Source organism: Delphinapterus leucas, chromosome 12 (assembly GCF_059928025.1).
Source record: "Delphinapterus leucas isolate spDelLeu-1000000601 "Yukka" chromosome 12, BTC_Dleu_Yukka2, whole genome shotgun sequence".
NCBI lineage: Eukaryota > Metazoa > Chordata > Mammalia > Artiodactyla > Monodontidae > Delphinapterus > Delphinapterus leucas.
In genome coordinates this window covers 76508630-76523621 of record NC_143140.1, presented here as the reverse complement: position 1 = coordinate 76523621, position 14992 = coordinate 76508630, and the positions used below count along the sequence as shown (strand labels likewise).

At 38.4% G+C, this 14992-nt stretch overlaps 1 protein-coding gene across 11 annotated transcripts in view; it reads right to left on the bottom strand.

Moving 5' to 3' along the window:
- UTRN (utrophin) overlaps window positions 1–14992 on the bottom strand; it is a 508091-nt gene that overhangs the window by 71199 nt on the left and 421900 nt on the right. For all 11 annotated transcript variants that reach the window (XM_089922090.1, XM_089922091.1, XM_089922085.1 and 8 more), the window contains 2 exons: window positions 3232–3293; window positions 1505–1579 (listed from right to left, as the gene is read on the bottom strand). In XM_089922090.1, coding sequence (XP_089778216.1) covers window positions 1505–1579; window positions 3232–3293 — 137 coding nt within the window. The remainder of the gene's footprint in view (window positions 1–1504; window positions 1580–3231; window positions 3294–14992) is intronic.

Genomic DNA, 14992 nt, shown 5'->3' with positions numbered 1-14992 from the left:
CAGAAGAAAACAGCAAATGTGTTAATATGTTTATCTGCCCAGAAGTATTACTAAAAACTGGGCCCGTGTTCACAGTGATACAAAGCAGTCTCCCATCAATGGAGATTCTGTGGCTGAATAATTTGTCCTCATTTTATAGCTCATTAGGCCTGAGAAGCCCTTCCAGGTCTGTCAGCTAGATTCTGGACATGCAGCTGAGCCTCTTTCAAAACTGCTGTCACCCTGGCCCGACTGAGCTCACTGAAATCCCTTCTGAGTGCTCCTAACTCACTTCCTATTCCCTTACGGCTCAACGTACAGACCACGAGCCAGAGTGTGCTGGCTTTGTATTTTGAGACCGGTCATTCCGCCGTACTTGCTGTGACCACTACAACCTGCCAATGATTTCTCGGGCTCCAAGGATCACGGGCTTCCACGCCATCTCAGCCTCTCGTCCATCGCCTCATCTGGAGGTGTTTTTCAGCCCTTCAGACAGCTCTTCCACACGTAGCTTGTTTCTCTTATTCTAAAGCTTTGCATTACTATATTTTCTCGGAATGATTCTACGCTTCTCTTTCCTCAGCTCTCCTCATGTAACCAGCTTAAAATGTATTTCTAATTTCTACTGACTTACAGATCAGGTTTTTAACCTTAAGATATCATTTTTCTAAGGGTATTCTGCAAAGCTTCACTGAACAGCCTAGACGTACAACAACTGTTAACCAAAGGCAGCAAACAGGACTATTTGGAATTATTCAAATTATGCTGTTGTAAACGTACAGGCAAATGTTACTTTCCATATTAACTACCTGACAAAGCCTAAATGTTCTTTGAGTAGACTCAATCATTAAAACTGCAACCACAAATAGAATCCAGACAGCTTAAATCTATACTCTATTACAAGCATTCATATATATACTTAAATTTAGGTTATGGGGAAAGGAATAATCCTTTAGTACAACTATCACAGACTATCACTCTGAACATACTCTCTACAGGTTAAAGTTCATGTTGATAACATTAAATGTCTCAAGACATGTTTAAATGAACACAGAGCCCTTTAATATTCTAGGTACCAGTTCAAATTTGGGTCAGGAATGCCATTTTTCAGTGTTCCTTTATTATATGATTGCACTGAATCAAACTGTTTGGAATCCTACACTTCCAAATCCAAAGTACTAAAAAGGCAATGATCTACTACTTTGATTCCTTGATTTAATCCTTTTAAATTGGGCGGCAGCATAATTTTTGAAAAAGCTTTTAATGTGACTCCTGTATTTTGGTTAATTTCGTTCTCCAACTGAGAATGGCATATGCTCATTGGTTTTACTACTGCACGCATGCTGATGGTGCGAATAATAAAGGATTCACAGAAACACAGCCAACTCCTTGAGTGAGGTACACTGAAAATCAGATTAGCTCCACAAACACATCACCCTCTTCATTCATCTTTGTCTTAAAAAAAAACAAAACAAGAAAGGCAATCCAAATAACAGAGTGATTAACTTTGGCAGAATAAACTCACAACATAGTGCTTTTTGTAGTCTTCGGATTTTGATGGCTGTACGGTAGGCAGAGAAACGTACATTATTCAGGTCAGCTGAAATGGGAAACAGAACACATTCAGAACATGCTTATGATTTAACTTACATTGAATGGCAAGAATATATTTGTTTACTTCAGTGATGGAAAAGTATTATGTCTGTTCACATGAAAAGGTCTATTCCTAAAATCTACAACATTTAAGAAAATAATTAAATGTTCATTAGCACCATGGTGAGATACTTTCCAAAGCAGTGCTACACAGATTTCAAGAAAGCATTTTCAAAAAGGAAATGGAGGGAAATGAGGAAAAGGAAACACAGCCTGTTGACTTTCCATGGCCTAATAAATACATCCCACTGTAGGCCAAGGGCCCTGCCTTCTCTACTGCTAAGAGGGATCCTCCTCCAGGGCATCTTCCCCAAGGACAATCAGTTTTCTCTCAACTAGGCTGTCCATTTCACTACTCACAAAGCTAGTCTTATTTCTATGCTCCTTCTGTCCTGATCGATTTGCTTCCTCTGCCCTTTTATCAATCTGGTTAAAATTATACTATAATCAATACTCAAATCTTTAGAAACAATAGATTAACTCCAGTTAATAATATTGTATCGTATATATAAAAGTTGCTAAAAGAGTAGATCATCACAAGAAAAAAAACTATGTAACTATGATGATGGATGTTAATTAGACTTAACTGTGGTGATCATTTCACATATATACAAATATCGAATAATTACGTTGTACACCTGAAACTAATATATTGTTATATGTCAATTTTATCCGAATTTTTAAAAAATCTTAAAGATTTAGCATCAAGTTGAGAAAGAAAAGACACTGGAATTTCTTTCTCTGTCTCCTTAAAGACAGAGTACCCGTATGAGAGCCTAGAAGAGTTAGAAGAAAACTCAGAAATCATCAACATTGGCCTCTTCGTTTTACCAACTAAACAATCCAGTGGCTTTTCTCTTGCTTGATCAACCTTTGCAGCTGTCCTCACCTACCCAAACAGAAGCTCACACAGAAGACTGATATTTAAAGAGATAAAAAGGAGTGCCCCCTCCTTGCTGAAATGGGAGTGGGCATGAGAGCTTTGGGGTGCCACTCTCCCTCTCCAGCAGCACCTTAGCTCCCCCCAAAAGAAAACTCTTTCAAAGCCACTGGAATGACCTAAGGGAAGCAGCTAAATAATCAGTTCAAAGTCACATTCTACTAGAAATCTACAAGCTCATAATTCTCATCTCACGTGTTTTCATGCATTTTTATATTAAAATGAATTTAGCTTTTAATGACAACTTAGACAAAATGAAACTAGGCAAGCTAATTTAATAATATTTACTAAATAAAAAGTGAGTGAAAAGCAAATTTAAAGCACTGGATTAGAGGCTGCTGTACTCTAATTGTTTTTGTTTTCACTCAAAGCTGAAGTTTAAGATGACTCAATATGAGAGAGGTAAAACAAATTACACTCCTTTTAAAATCAACCTCCTTTGGCTCACACCATTTCAAACCCTGCATTCTCTTAAGAAGAAAGGTAAAACCTGTTTATTGCATTGCCCTTAGAAATTCAACGGCTTTCACATGCCCACGACATGATCCTTTAAACATAACATGCCATGTAAGGAAAGATGGTGACTAGTGTCCATTTAAGAATATACATCTCTCAGTTGTTTAGGTTAATTCATTACTATTAACTAAAATAACACTCACCAAGAGATTGAAAGAGTTCAGTCATTTTAGGATGATCCCAAGAGGTTGTCTGTGTTTGATGACTGGAAAAAAATAGTAATATATTTAAATAAAAGAATGTATAAAATAATAACTGTCACACAGAAAATATGCAAATAGAATTTTTATTCAAATTTTTAAGAATACATGCAAAATTATCCCCCGATGGATCACTCAGAAACCTGATGCCCAGTTATTACTTAATATATGAAACAACAGATTTTTATTTGAGCAATTATATCATGAAAACTATGCATGAAATAATTTGCTTTATCTATTTCAAAAAGCATTACAACTAAAGATTAAAACCTAGATATAAAATGTGACTGTCATGGACCCTGGAGCCTCAGCCTTGATGTAGCCAGATCAGCGTAGGCTCCAGAATAATTCTACTCATGTTCCGTAGATATAGATTATCATTCAGAATAAATCCTCTGAGAGCAGAAGTGGTCTGAAGACTTGCTAAACTTTAGAAGTCCTAATCAGATTTCTAAAGAACAGAGAAATAGTTTAACTGTGAATAACATCTCCACCTCACAACCTACTGAGTCTTCCCCCTCTTTAACCTTGAGTCCTTCTTTCTTCAGTGTAAATGTGCCCTTCTTCCCCGTGGGGACTCACTCAGAAACCTAGAGTTGGTACAAAGCTTATCTTAAGTGAGTCAACAAATGCAGAAAGAAGCCTTGTCAGAGCTTCCTTTATCTGACTTAAACGTAGCATCTTCTTGGAAATGAGGCTACCATAAAAATCCTCTCAGGAGAGTTTCAGGGCTATGAAGAAGACAAAAAACCACTAGCACCTGCACAAACAAACATTATCACAAACTTTCTTATCTCATGTTTGTTCTCCTAAAGAAACACATATCTTTCCTAAAGAAACCTACTGTTTCTTCTCATAGGAGCCTTTTCTCCCCGATTCCTTTCCCCTACTAAATTGAATATATAAGCCCCAAATTCCAACCTCCTTTTTGAGTTACTCATCACTGTATGTAGATTGTATCCATAAATAAACTCTGTTCTCTTGCTAATTTGCCTTTTGTCAGTTTAATTTAGAGGTCACCAGAAATTGAACCTAAGAGGGTAGAGAAAAAAAATTGTTTCTCCTCCCTGATGTGCTCTTCATGGGTATCTGGATTCTCCACTCCCCTTACATATGTGTTTCTCTTTTGTCATTTTAACTTCACACGCCTCTCTCAGCTCTCAGACTCCCCTGGTTAACCAGTATTCTTTATAGGTATTGGAACAGTTTTCTTCATGATCCTTATTCTTCACTTCAGCAGCAGGATTTTATACTTTCTCTTTTTCTGTAAATTCCAAAACTAATTAGAAGTTTTGGGGAATAAGGTAAGGGTAATAAAACAGATGAATGTAGTGCTTACGTTAGGTTCCTTCTTTGCGTGTGTGTGTGTGTGTGTGTGTGTGTGAACAGCTCTTCAGTGGGTCAGTGGCCTTATTTAAAAATAGTTTACTGTCCATTATCTAGGTCAGAATAGAGCAATAACATTTAGTGGCACTCCACAGGCTTCTTGGATGACGCTCAGTTTTTATAAACTGCTTAGTGAGCTCAGTGAAATTGCACAGTACACAAGAGACAGTGATACTAAAATATTCATACGATCAAATTTCAGGGAAATTAATGTTTAAAACCTATGCAATATATCAAGAAGTGGGGTTGTACACAGGTAACAGAACCCCCAAACAACTCATAATTTGCTTTGAAAAATACTTCAAGTTTAGATTTGAAATTAGGTATGTAAAATGTCCTGGAAATTCCAAAATCTCAAACAAAATAACATATGTTCAATGTGAAGGTCTGTCTCTGCAAGAGTTGGAAAGTTGTCTGATTCCTCTACCGGGCTCCTGACACCAATGGGAAGGCAAATATTTCCAAATATTTTGCTACCAAACACCAACCAAATCATCATTCTACCCTTTGACTAAATATCTAAATTGCTTCAAAGACCACAGAGGAAGCACCAAAGCTGTGTGCCCTGATACTTTTACTGTTCATTCATAGTGTGGCCCAAAACTTGACAGAAATGCAGAATCTCAGACCCCTAACTGCATGGAACCAGAATCTTCATCTCATCAAAATCTCAAGTGATTCATATGCACATTCAAGTTTGAGAAGTACTGACCTAAAGGGCTCCTAATACATGAATGAAAGTACAAAATAAAAAAGACATCTCCAAATTTTGCTAATAAAACAACCTCCTCCCTACTATTAATAAGAATTAAAGAAGAAAAAAAAAGAATTAAAGAAGGATTTGCTGAAAATACAGTATAATCGAAAGAAATTCATCACAGGCTCCCAGTTTTAAGAGAGCCTACCAGTATTCACATGATCTCTTGTCTCTTCTCTGGAGTAATTTCAATCCCCATAGCAACACTACTGCTCAGAGATAGACATCCCATCGTGAAGGACCAAACCAGGCTCGAGGACCAAACCAAGGCTCAAGAACCAAACTAAAACTATGAGTAACGCAGAGCCAACTTTATACTGAAACAACAAGATATAAGTACACTTTCTCTAGAATCGCAAGTGTTGCGCTTTGGCAAACAACCTCTATGGTACCACAAGGGACAAACACCACGAAGCAGTCAGACGGAGGACTGAGAACTCACTGAGAACACCCGCTTGCTAATGGCTCTTTTTACTGCAACCACCGCTAGAAGCTGAGGGAACACACACATTTGGCAAACAGATGGAAGGAGGGAAACGGCACCTCCCTTTGTGAACTCAATACCAGTTGATTCATTAGGCAGAACTGCCAACGCTGAAAATAAACACAGCCTCTCATTACGAAAGTACAACTGCAGCTTACCAAACAGCAGTTAAAAAAAAAAAAAGTAGTAGATGCAGTTGGCAGTTGGATTTTCTTTCTTTCATTCTTTCTTTTTTTTAAGTTGTGGGGAGGGTTTTAAAGCAAAATCCACACTCAATCCAAAGGCTCAAAGTATTTGAACAGCTGCAGATCGGTCAGCTCATCCTGCCAAAATGCTTCCACTCCTCCCAGAGGAGGCAACCAAAACAGAATAAAAGAAGCATTTTCCCCCCAAAATAACAACAGTTTAGGTTCTGGCCAATCTCAAATATACTCAAAGAGGAGTAGAACTTAATACTGTACAGCTCGATAAACTATAAAGTTGCAATTTTGTTCCTAAAGATCCTCTTTGTAAGAGGGAACAGACACAGGAATCTGTCCAAGAATAAAACGAAAAATTAAAAATCTAACCAAGCATCAATTAGGAATTAAGTCCAAATCATATGAGGCAAACAACAGAGAGAATATGTAACATATAACTAACTAGGGTGCCCAGCCAGACCAGTTTTGCTTGCGTGGGGAAAAATGGTGACGCCTTTGATGTGGGCCAGAAATTAGTGAGTGATACACCTGTGTGGCTGAGATTATCTTTGGGCTATTTTAAACTCTGCAAAATGAAGAAAACTGATAGTAATGCAAATGATATTTTGTCCACAAAAAATGCAAATTGTGTCCACTCAAACGCAATTGATTATTGTCCTGATGGATACTGACCAATTGGTCAGCTTTGCATCCATCCTTAATTCATTTTAGCATCCCTAACTTGACTATGAAGACTAGTACTTAGTATTCTCCTTGGAACCTGTTACAACTTCTTACCCATACCCTTATTAATTAGTGAGTTGAATGAAATCTTTGACACATGCTCTTTTTATATTTGTACAAGTCAAGATTTTACCTACTTTAAATTTTATTAAAATTTTAAAAAATTTTATTTTTAATTGAGATACAATTGGCATATAACATTGTGTAAGTTTAAGGCGTACAACATGTTGGTTTGATATATTTGTATATTGCAATACGATCACTACTGCAGCATTAGCTAACACCTCTATCCCATCACATAATCATCATTTCCTTTTTTGTGGTAAGAACATTTAAGGTCTAGTCTCTTGGCAACTTTGAAGTTTATCATCCAGCACTGGTGTCTATAAATCACTGTGCTGTGCATTAGATCTCCATTACCTAATTTTTAAAATTATCCTTCAACACTTGGGACAGTTCTGGTTTATACCTGCTGTCACATATGATTATTAAAGTGCCCCTGTACTCTTAAGTGTCCCAGTTGGGATAACACATGACCCTAGAGTTTACGGACTTCAAGGAAATATTAAACCAGTAAGGTTAATAAGTAGCATATGCTTCTACCTATTATTATTCATAATGTATTCTCACAAGCCACAGAAAGTTAAACACAAATAAGATTGTACACCAATGAATAGAACACAAAGAATGTTGTGTCACAACACTGCCCAGTATATAAGACAATGAAGCAACAGCAATTTACATGTAACGTTGATAAGATACTAATGTCTGGGCAAAGACTGCTCTGGGGAAGGTACTTTTTAAACGCATTTGTTCTCATTAGAGTGGTCTCATTTTTTCCATTAAAAGATTTTGAGATGGGATCCTAGTTACCCAAAAACTGACACTTTGCCAAACACACTTACTTGTTACTTATCTATCCAATTTTATGTTTGAAACTGGATTTTGTGGGTTTTTCCATTTATCATTCCATTCCAATTTTAAAGGTGTATAAGAGAAAAAAATTGTAGGTGAGTGAGTTAATTAAAAATACAGGTGTGAGAAAAAGAATAGGTATAATGCTCTGGATAAGACAATCACAGAAAGAGAAATATTTCTTCTTTGCTGTACACAGTGAAAGAGAACACACTAGGTGAGGATGTATAACATTAATTACAGTAATAGTCTATTATTTGAGTGCTCAATTTGCACCAGGTACTCTTCTAAACTCTTTCCATGTGTAACCTCAAATCCAAACAGTAATTCTGAGTTTGGTGCCAATATTATCCCCACTTTACAAATGAAGGAAACTAGGACAAACTTAGATAACCTGCTCAAGGTCACAGTTAGTAAACAGTGGAAATGGAATCTGAACACAGATGGTCTGATTTAAAGCCTGAGTTCTTAATATGGAAGTGTACTTGCACGATTGGGGTTTTAAAATATTTCTCATGAATCTGTCTAAATTTGAGTCTGAGGTCCATCATTATAATCATTACAAACAACCTCATCTCTCTTGCTTCTCTCACTCATGGCAAAACCCAAGCATGGATCAGCTCAATTACTTGCCTTCTCTGGACGGGAGCAGCTGTGCATGAATACAGCTGGAGAAAATCACTCAACAGACAGACTGATTTTACTTTAAGTATTTGACTTCAAACCTCAAATGTCCAAGTGCTGGCAAATGAACTACATTCCCTAATAAATGTGCCTCCAGAGACCAAAACAACAATCTACTACAGCCATTTCTTTCCCCAAACCTAAGTACGTTTCCCGGCCTGCCTAAGTATCATTTAACTGGATCTCACACTTCATTGTAAAAACTAAAAACCATCAGACAAGAATTCCTTCATCTTCCCACCACTAAATCAATAAACTTCCCTCCATCTGCCAGACTGTCTTTTTTCCCCCTTTTTAAAATGAGTGATCCCCTCTCCTATCAAAGGTTCTTCCCAAAGATTTCTAAACAACTCTTGTGCAGTTAATCCACTAGTCTCAATAAGACTAGTCTCAGAATGTAAATGTTGAAGGGTCTGCCATCCTTAATATCTCTCTCTCTCTCCCCACCCCCTGACAACAACATACCTACCCCCTATCTTGCATCTATATTTCCTGCTAGCTAGCACCCCTTTTCTCTTCTTTGCAGACAAAATTCTCAAATGAAGAGTCCACATCCTCATGTCCCATTCAAGACTCAACCCACTTGTATTTGATTTCTAACCTCATTCCTCCACCCAAACTGGTCCTGTCAAAATTATCAGTAAACTCCATGTTGTCAAGTGGAATGCCTGCTTTTCTGTCTTCAGCTCGCTAGACCTCTCCTCACAAGTGGGGGGGAATAAGGAAGAGACAATAAACTTCACAAGTAAGTTACACAGTATAGTAGAAGCTGAGAGGTGCTGTGTAAAAAATAGAATCTCCGGAATGAAGTTGACACAGGCAAAATGTAGGCTCTTCGAACACCCTCTTTACATATACTTATACAAGTTATATATAGGAATCAAGCAGGGCTCCCAAGTAATCAAATTTGCATTCAGGTGACTAAAGCATAAAGACAGAAAACACATTCTGGCAACCTGATGTGATGTCATTTATCTGAGTAATATCTTTTTAAAGACCTAAGAGGTAACATTTTGGAATTTTTAATCCCCTCAATCTTGGTTTCATCATTCATGAATATACGAAGAATATGGAATACTCCTATCAGTAATGTTGATTCTTTCTCTGTGTGTGTGCTTGTGTGTTTGTGTGTGCTTGTGTGTGTGACTAGGGTTGAGGGGCCTCTGGGGAGGGGACAGGGGTAGCACATGAGAATGCTGTGTGAGGGTAAACGTTTATGTTCCTCAGGTTATATGTAACTTATTAAACCCTCACAAACACTTCCTACCATTGTCTAGTCTTTTAAAGGCAGAAAATCCAAGGTTATACTTTTAGAAACATAAGAATAAATCTAAGGGAAAACTTAAAGTTTGAATGTCAACATTTCAAGGAAAAAAAAAAACCCTTCTGTTCAAGATCCAAATAAGATAGATGATCCCACTTGACAACGGATATCATAAAAGCACAACATCTTCCTTAAGAAAATGCCATTGGTTTGTCATCAAAATGAAGACACAAATCAGGAAGACTAAATTGTAAACAATGGATAATTCCAAATCTGTTGGATTCAATTATAAAACTGCTGTTAAAAAGAAACAATAAGCCCCAAATGGAGTCACTTGTGCTACACCCCACCGAGATTAATACCTAACCTCACTGCAGTTTCAGCCTCTCCCAGGGGTGGAATAAACCAATCAGTCAGGAATGTCCTGGTCAGCACTAGTGAGGGAATCTATATAAGAAGACTATTGCATTCCCTTTCCCACAAAAGAAGATGTCCTGGCCTGAACCAGTCCTTTCTTTTATTTTGCTAATAACTTTCTTGTTATCAGCCTCAGCCCCCCAGTTTCTACAAGAGCCTTCCATTTTGTACAATTCCTTGAAGCTCCTTTCTCTTTACTAGAGCGCTTCTGTCCTATTCATAGATCGTTGAATAAAGCCAATGAGATCTTTAAATTTACTCAGTTGAATTTTGCTTTTTAACAATGTACTTAAAATTATTTCACATGTAGGATACAAAATAGAAATTGTATCTATTTCAAAGATACAATCATGTAAAGGGCTATAAAGAAACACAGGCTACAGCACACCCCAAAATACAAGTGTCAATACCCCAGGCATGAATGATAGAACAAGACAAGGTTTGTTTGAGTTTGTTTTTAAGTAGAGTAGTAGGGTTAACGACCAAAATGGATATGCCTGGGTGTGAGAGGAGATTCAGGTGACACTTGTTTGGAAGGCACTGGAAGACTGTCTGGAAGAATAAACACTTAATAAATGCTGGGGAGCCTCTCATCTGGTAATATCTCTACATGGACCCAGAACTCAGAGGGAGTCCCAATCCCACCCAACTCTACCCTCCTGTCTCTTTAAACCCTCAAACTAGGGAGAATCAGGCCATCAACCAACACTCCTGCAGGTCGTCTGTTGTTGCACTGGGGAGCCCTGTACACTCCTGCTTGGGGGTGTTAACCGCAGGATTATGTTCCCACCAGAGTTCAGTTTATCACTGTATCCTTAGAGTTTGTTTTCAAAGCTGAATTTATATCATTTAGTTTTTTTAAATTTAACTACTTTATCTCTTTCACATATATTTTTAAATGAGAAATTAATTCTAATTTTTTCTATAGAGTTGTATTGAATCTTCTACTGTATCATTTCAGCTAATAATCAGTACAGAAAAAGATATTCTATTTATTTCACAATTTTCACATTATTACTTCTGTACTGTTGCTAATTGTAATGACTATTTAAAAATTTAATCAGTAAAAATTCAAGTACAGATATCTTCTATTTTTCCTTCCCTTAATGACCCCTCAGTGATCTTCCCTGTACCGTATGGTAGACCTTTATTAATTGCATGCCTGACTCTAAAAATCACACTGTGTAGTAAGGCTGATGGTGCTGTTATAATTCAATGTAACTGAGTAATCTAGAAGATTCCAAGCCAAAATTCCACTTCATAGTTATAATAACTCCAGCACCAGCAACGTATGGATGAATGGCAGGAAAGATGGTATCTTCTTAAGTCCTGAACTAGTCAATGTATTTCTAAGACAGTGTCAACTCCACCTAAATTACCTCAACAAACTAGGACACTGGTAGATAATCTAGTAGTTGCCCATTTGGGGCTGCTGTGCAGCAGGCGGTCTCCTGCTTAGTTTTCTAGTTAGCCAAGGTATGCTCCTCGTTTGTCTGAAGCTGCCTCCAGCTCCAGAAGGTTGAGCGACCCCAAGGTGCTTACATTCTTTCATAAAGCAATCTTATTCTTACCTCCTCATCAGCGGAGTTGGCCCAGTGAGGTTTTTTATTTGCGGTACGCGGGCCTCTCACCGCTGTGGCCTCTCCCGTTGCGGAGCACAGGCTCCGGACGCGCAGGCTCAGCGGCCATGGCTCACGGGCCCAGCCGCTCCGCGGCATGTGGGATCTTCCCGGACCGGGGCACGAACCCGTGTCCCCTGCATCGGCAGGCGGACTCTCAACCACTGCGCCACCAGGCGAAGCCAAAGGCCCAGTGAGTTTTAAACATTTATTTTCAAGAAAAATAAAGTCACAGACCATTTCTTGGAAAAACAGACTCTCCAGTACATTCTCTTGTATTTCTATTTCATTTATTTATTTATCACTAAAACCAAAAACGCAAGCCCCATTTCTGGAAAGAGACTCAAAGTGTGTCCCAAGACTTCTCCACTTAAAATTCTGGAACCGAAAAAGATGCCCTCTCCCATCATGATTAAGGAAGAGGAGAGGGATGAAGGCTGCTCTAGGAAGGCTTTCAGAGAGAACTAGCTTCCATTATTAGAAATATCTTTGTTATGGATTTATTTTGTTCTGGGATGAATTTCCTTAACATTTAAAGATAAAATGCTTTATGTTAATTTCTCTTTTTCTGTTGTTATACCTATACATTTGTTAGCTTTGATTTTCCAGTGAGGCTGGATATTTGAATTTCCCATTGCTGCCACTCCTCTCTGCTCTTATTTAGGGAAGAAATATTTCACCTACATCATCTAAGCAGGGTTCGCAATTCCTCTAAAGAAATAAGCATTAATTCTCTCCTTTAGACTGTGCATACATGAGACAAGTATATGCAGTTTATGCAAATAAATTGCATGACTGCTATAAAAAACAACTACTTGCTCTCCAAGATTTCATTTGTAACTATAAACTACATTTTTTTTTCTAGCAACTGATGGATTAGGGCAATAGAGGGTACCCTTGGGAGGCAAGACATGGGTCTAAAACAGTGCTGCAGGATTACCCATAATGAACACAAGGACAGAAAAGGAAATATAAAAGAGATGTAATAAATTGAGGGAAATCTTGATTTAGACCTATTCATAAGGGGGAGTTAGAACAAGGTAGAGACTGCAAGGTAGCGGTATTTGTAGATACAGATTAGTTTATTCTGGTTAATACATTGTAATATTGAGAAATGTCAGTTGTAGAGAATGTGAGAGGTATTATCTATATAATCAGAGATGATGAAAGTGTTCATGTTAAAGCTGGGTGTGTGTGACTGCATTATAAAGAATCAAGCTTTGTACTTCAGATTCTAGTGGGAAAAACAAAGCTATAGAACTGGTGAGCTGTGAGCGAGACCAGAATCATCATTTGTACCAAGACAAAGTCACGCACTTGGGGTTTAGAGGACACCCTGTAGAGGGAGAGAGGAAAACCATATTTCCTCATTATCCTTTACTAAATTCTATGAAGCAGGATGGCTTACTAACAGGCTGAATAAGGTAGAGAGTCACCTATGCTAAAAGCCCCTATAAGGGCACCTGTAAGAAAGCTTTGTTGGCCAGGCTCCTCTCAGATGGAAATCTCCCCAGTGCCAGAAAACTCCAGACCTTGTGAATGAGCAAAGGTAGAGGAGGACCAGACAGTTTGCTCTCCCACCCCAGAACGCCTGTCATGATCCCACTGGCAGGACTGTGGAGAATGACATTTGCTATCGATAGAAAAGCACCTTTGTCCATCATCAGACCACAGTGTGAACCTTCCTTAATCATATATTTGGCCTATAGGAATTAGCTTATCGTGAATCCTACAGAAAAGGCAGTGTGCAGCGTTGGAGAAAGCATGGTCTTGCTCTTAGACAGCTCTGCACTTAAGTGTTGGCACATAGCAGGTGCACAGTAAATGGTAACCAGTCTAGAGTGTGAAAGAAAGGATGTCTGCTCATACTTTCTCCACCTGACTGCACTTCCCTAAATATAATCCTTTACCCCACCCAAATTTTCCATGGGACTAAAAATTTCTGTCCTCTCCCTCCTCTAACACAGAGAACAGGAGGCAGCAGGTGCATAGTGGTCAAGGGCTCAGGCACTGGAGTCGGTCCCTGGGTTTGAATGCCAGCTCTTAGATTTCCTGGCTGTGTAATCTGAAGCAAGCTGTGTGTGTTCTTATCACCTAAGCCTTGCCTATAAATGGGGGTAATGATAGTACCTATACCTCACTGGGCTACTGTGAGGATTAAAAGAGGTAACCCCTGCACACGGTTAGCACAGTGGCTGGCAACTGAATATTCAAAACATGTAATTTATGACAATGACCATTACTATCACCCACTATGACTATTTATTAGTATTTTTATTATTATTATTTTTGGATCAAAAAGAGAAGCAATGAGTTTTATATGACTAATATGACATGTTAAGGAAATTCAGCCCGACTTCCCTGGTGGCACAGTGGTTAAGAATCCACCTGCCAATGCAGGGGACACGGGTTCAAGCCCTGGTCCGGGAAGATCCCACATGCCGCGGAGCAACTAAGCCTGTGAGCCACAACCACTGAGCCTGCGCTCTAGAGCCCGTGTGCCACAACTACTGCAGCCCACGCGCCTAGAGCCTGTGCTCCGCAACAAGAGAAGCCACCGCAATGAGAAACCCACGCACCGCAACAAAGAGTAGCCCCCGCTCGCCGCAACTAGAAAGCCCGCGCGCAGCAACGAAGACCCACACAGACAAAAAATAAATGAAATTAAAAAAAAAGAAAAGAAAATTCAACCCAAGGCTTTTATTCATCATTCCCTTTACACCTGAAACTCGCTGGATGTTAAGTTTTAGTTGAGGAAACGAACAACCTGTAGAAAGCACAACACATGACCAAAAATTTACAGAGAAAGAGATCGTGCTTTTATGGTAGATTTTTGTACATTGTGAGGGCAGCAAGAGCCATTTCAAATTTTCTTAAATTGATGGAACAATGAGCTGTCATTAGACTATACTAGAAAAGAAAAATAATTAGATCAGCTTTGGAAAGTCTACCTTAGACGCAGCAAATATCATTTAAAGATATGAGTTTCAACTTAAGATATTAACATAGAGGGATTTACACTACATAGACTCTTAACGGTTCAGATCTATATTGTATCATTTTCTAGAAACAAATGAGTCATGGAGCCATGGCTGTACACCTCAAAATGTTAATAATGAATTACCTAGAGAGAAAGAAGTACATTGGGGAGCCATCCAAGTATGTTTTAACTATCCTATAAAATTAAAATACAAAATAAAAATAATTTGTCCTTCCCATTCTCTGCCATCTTTCTTGCTATATTCTGGCATTAGA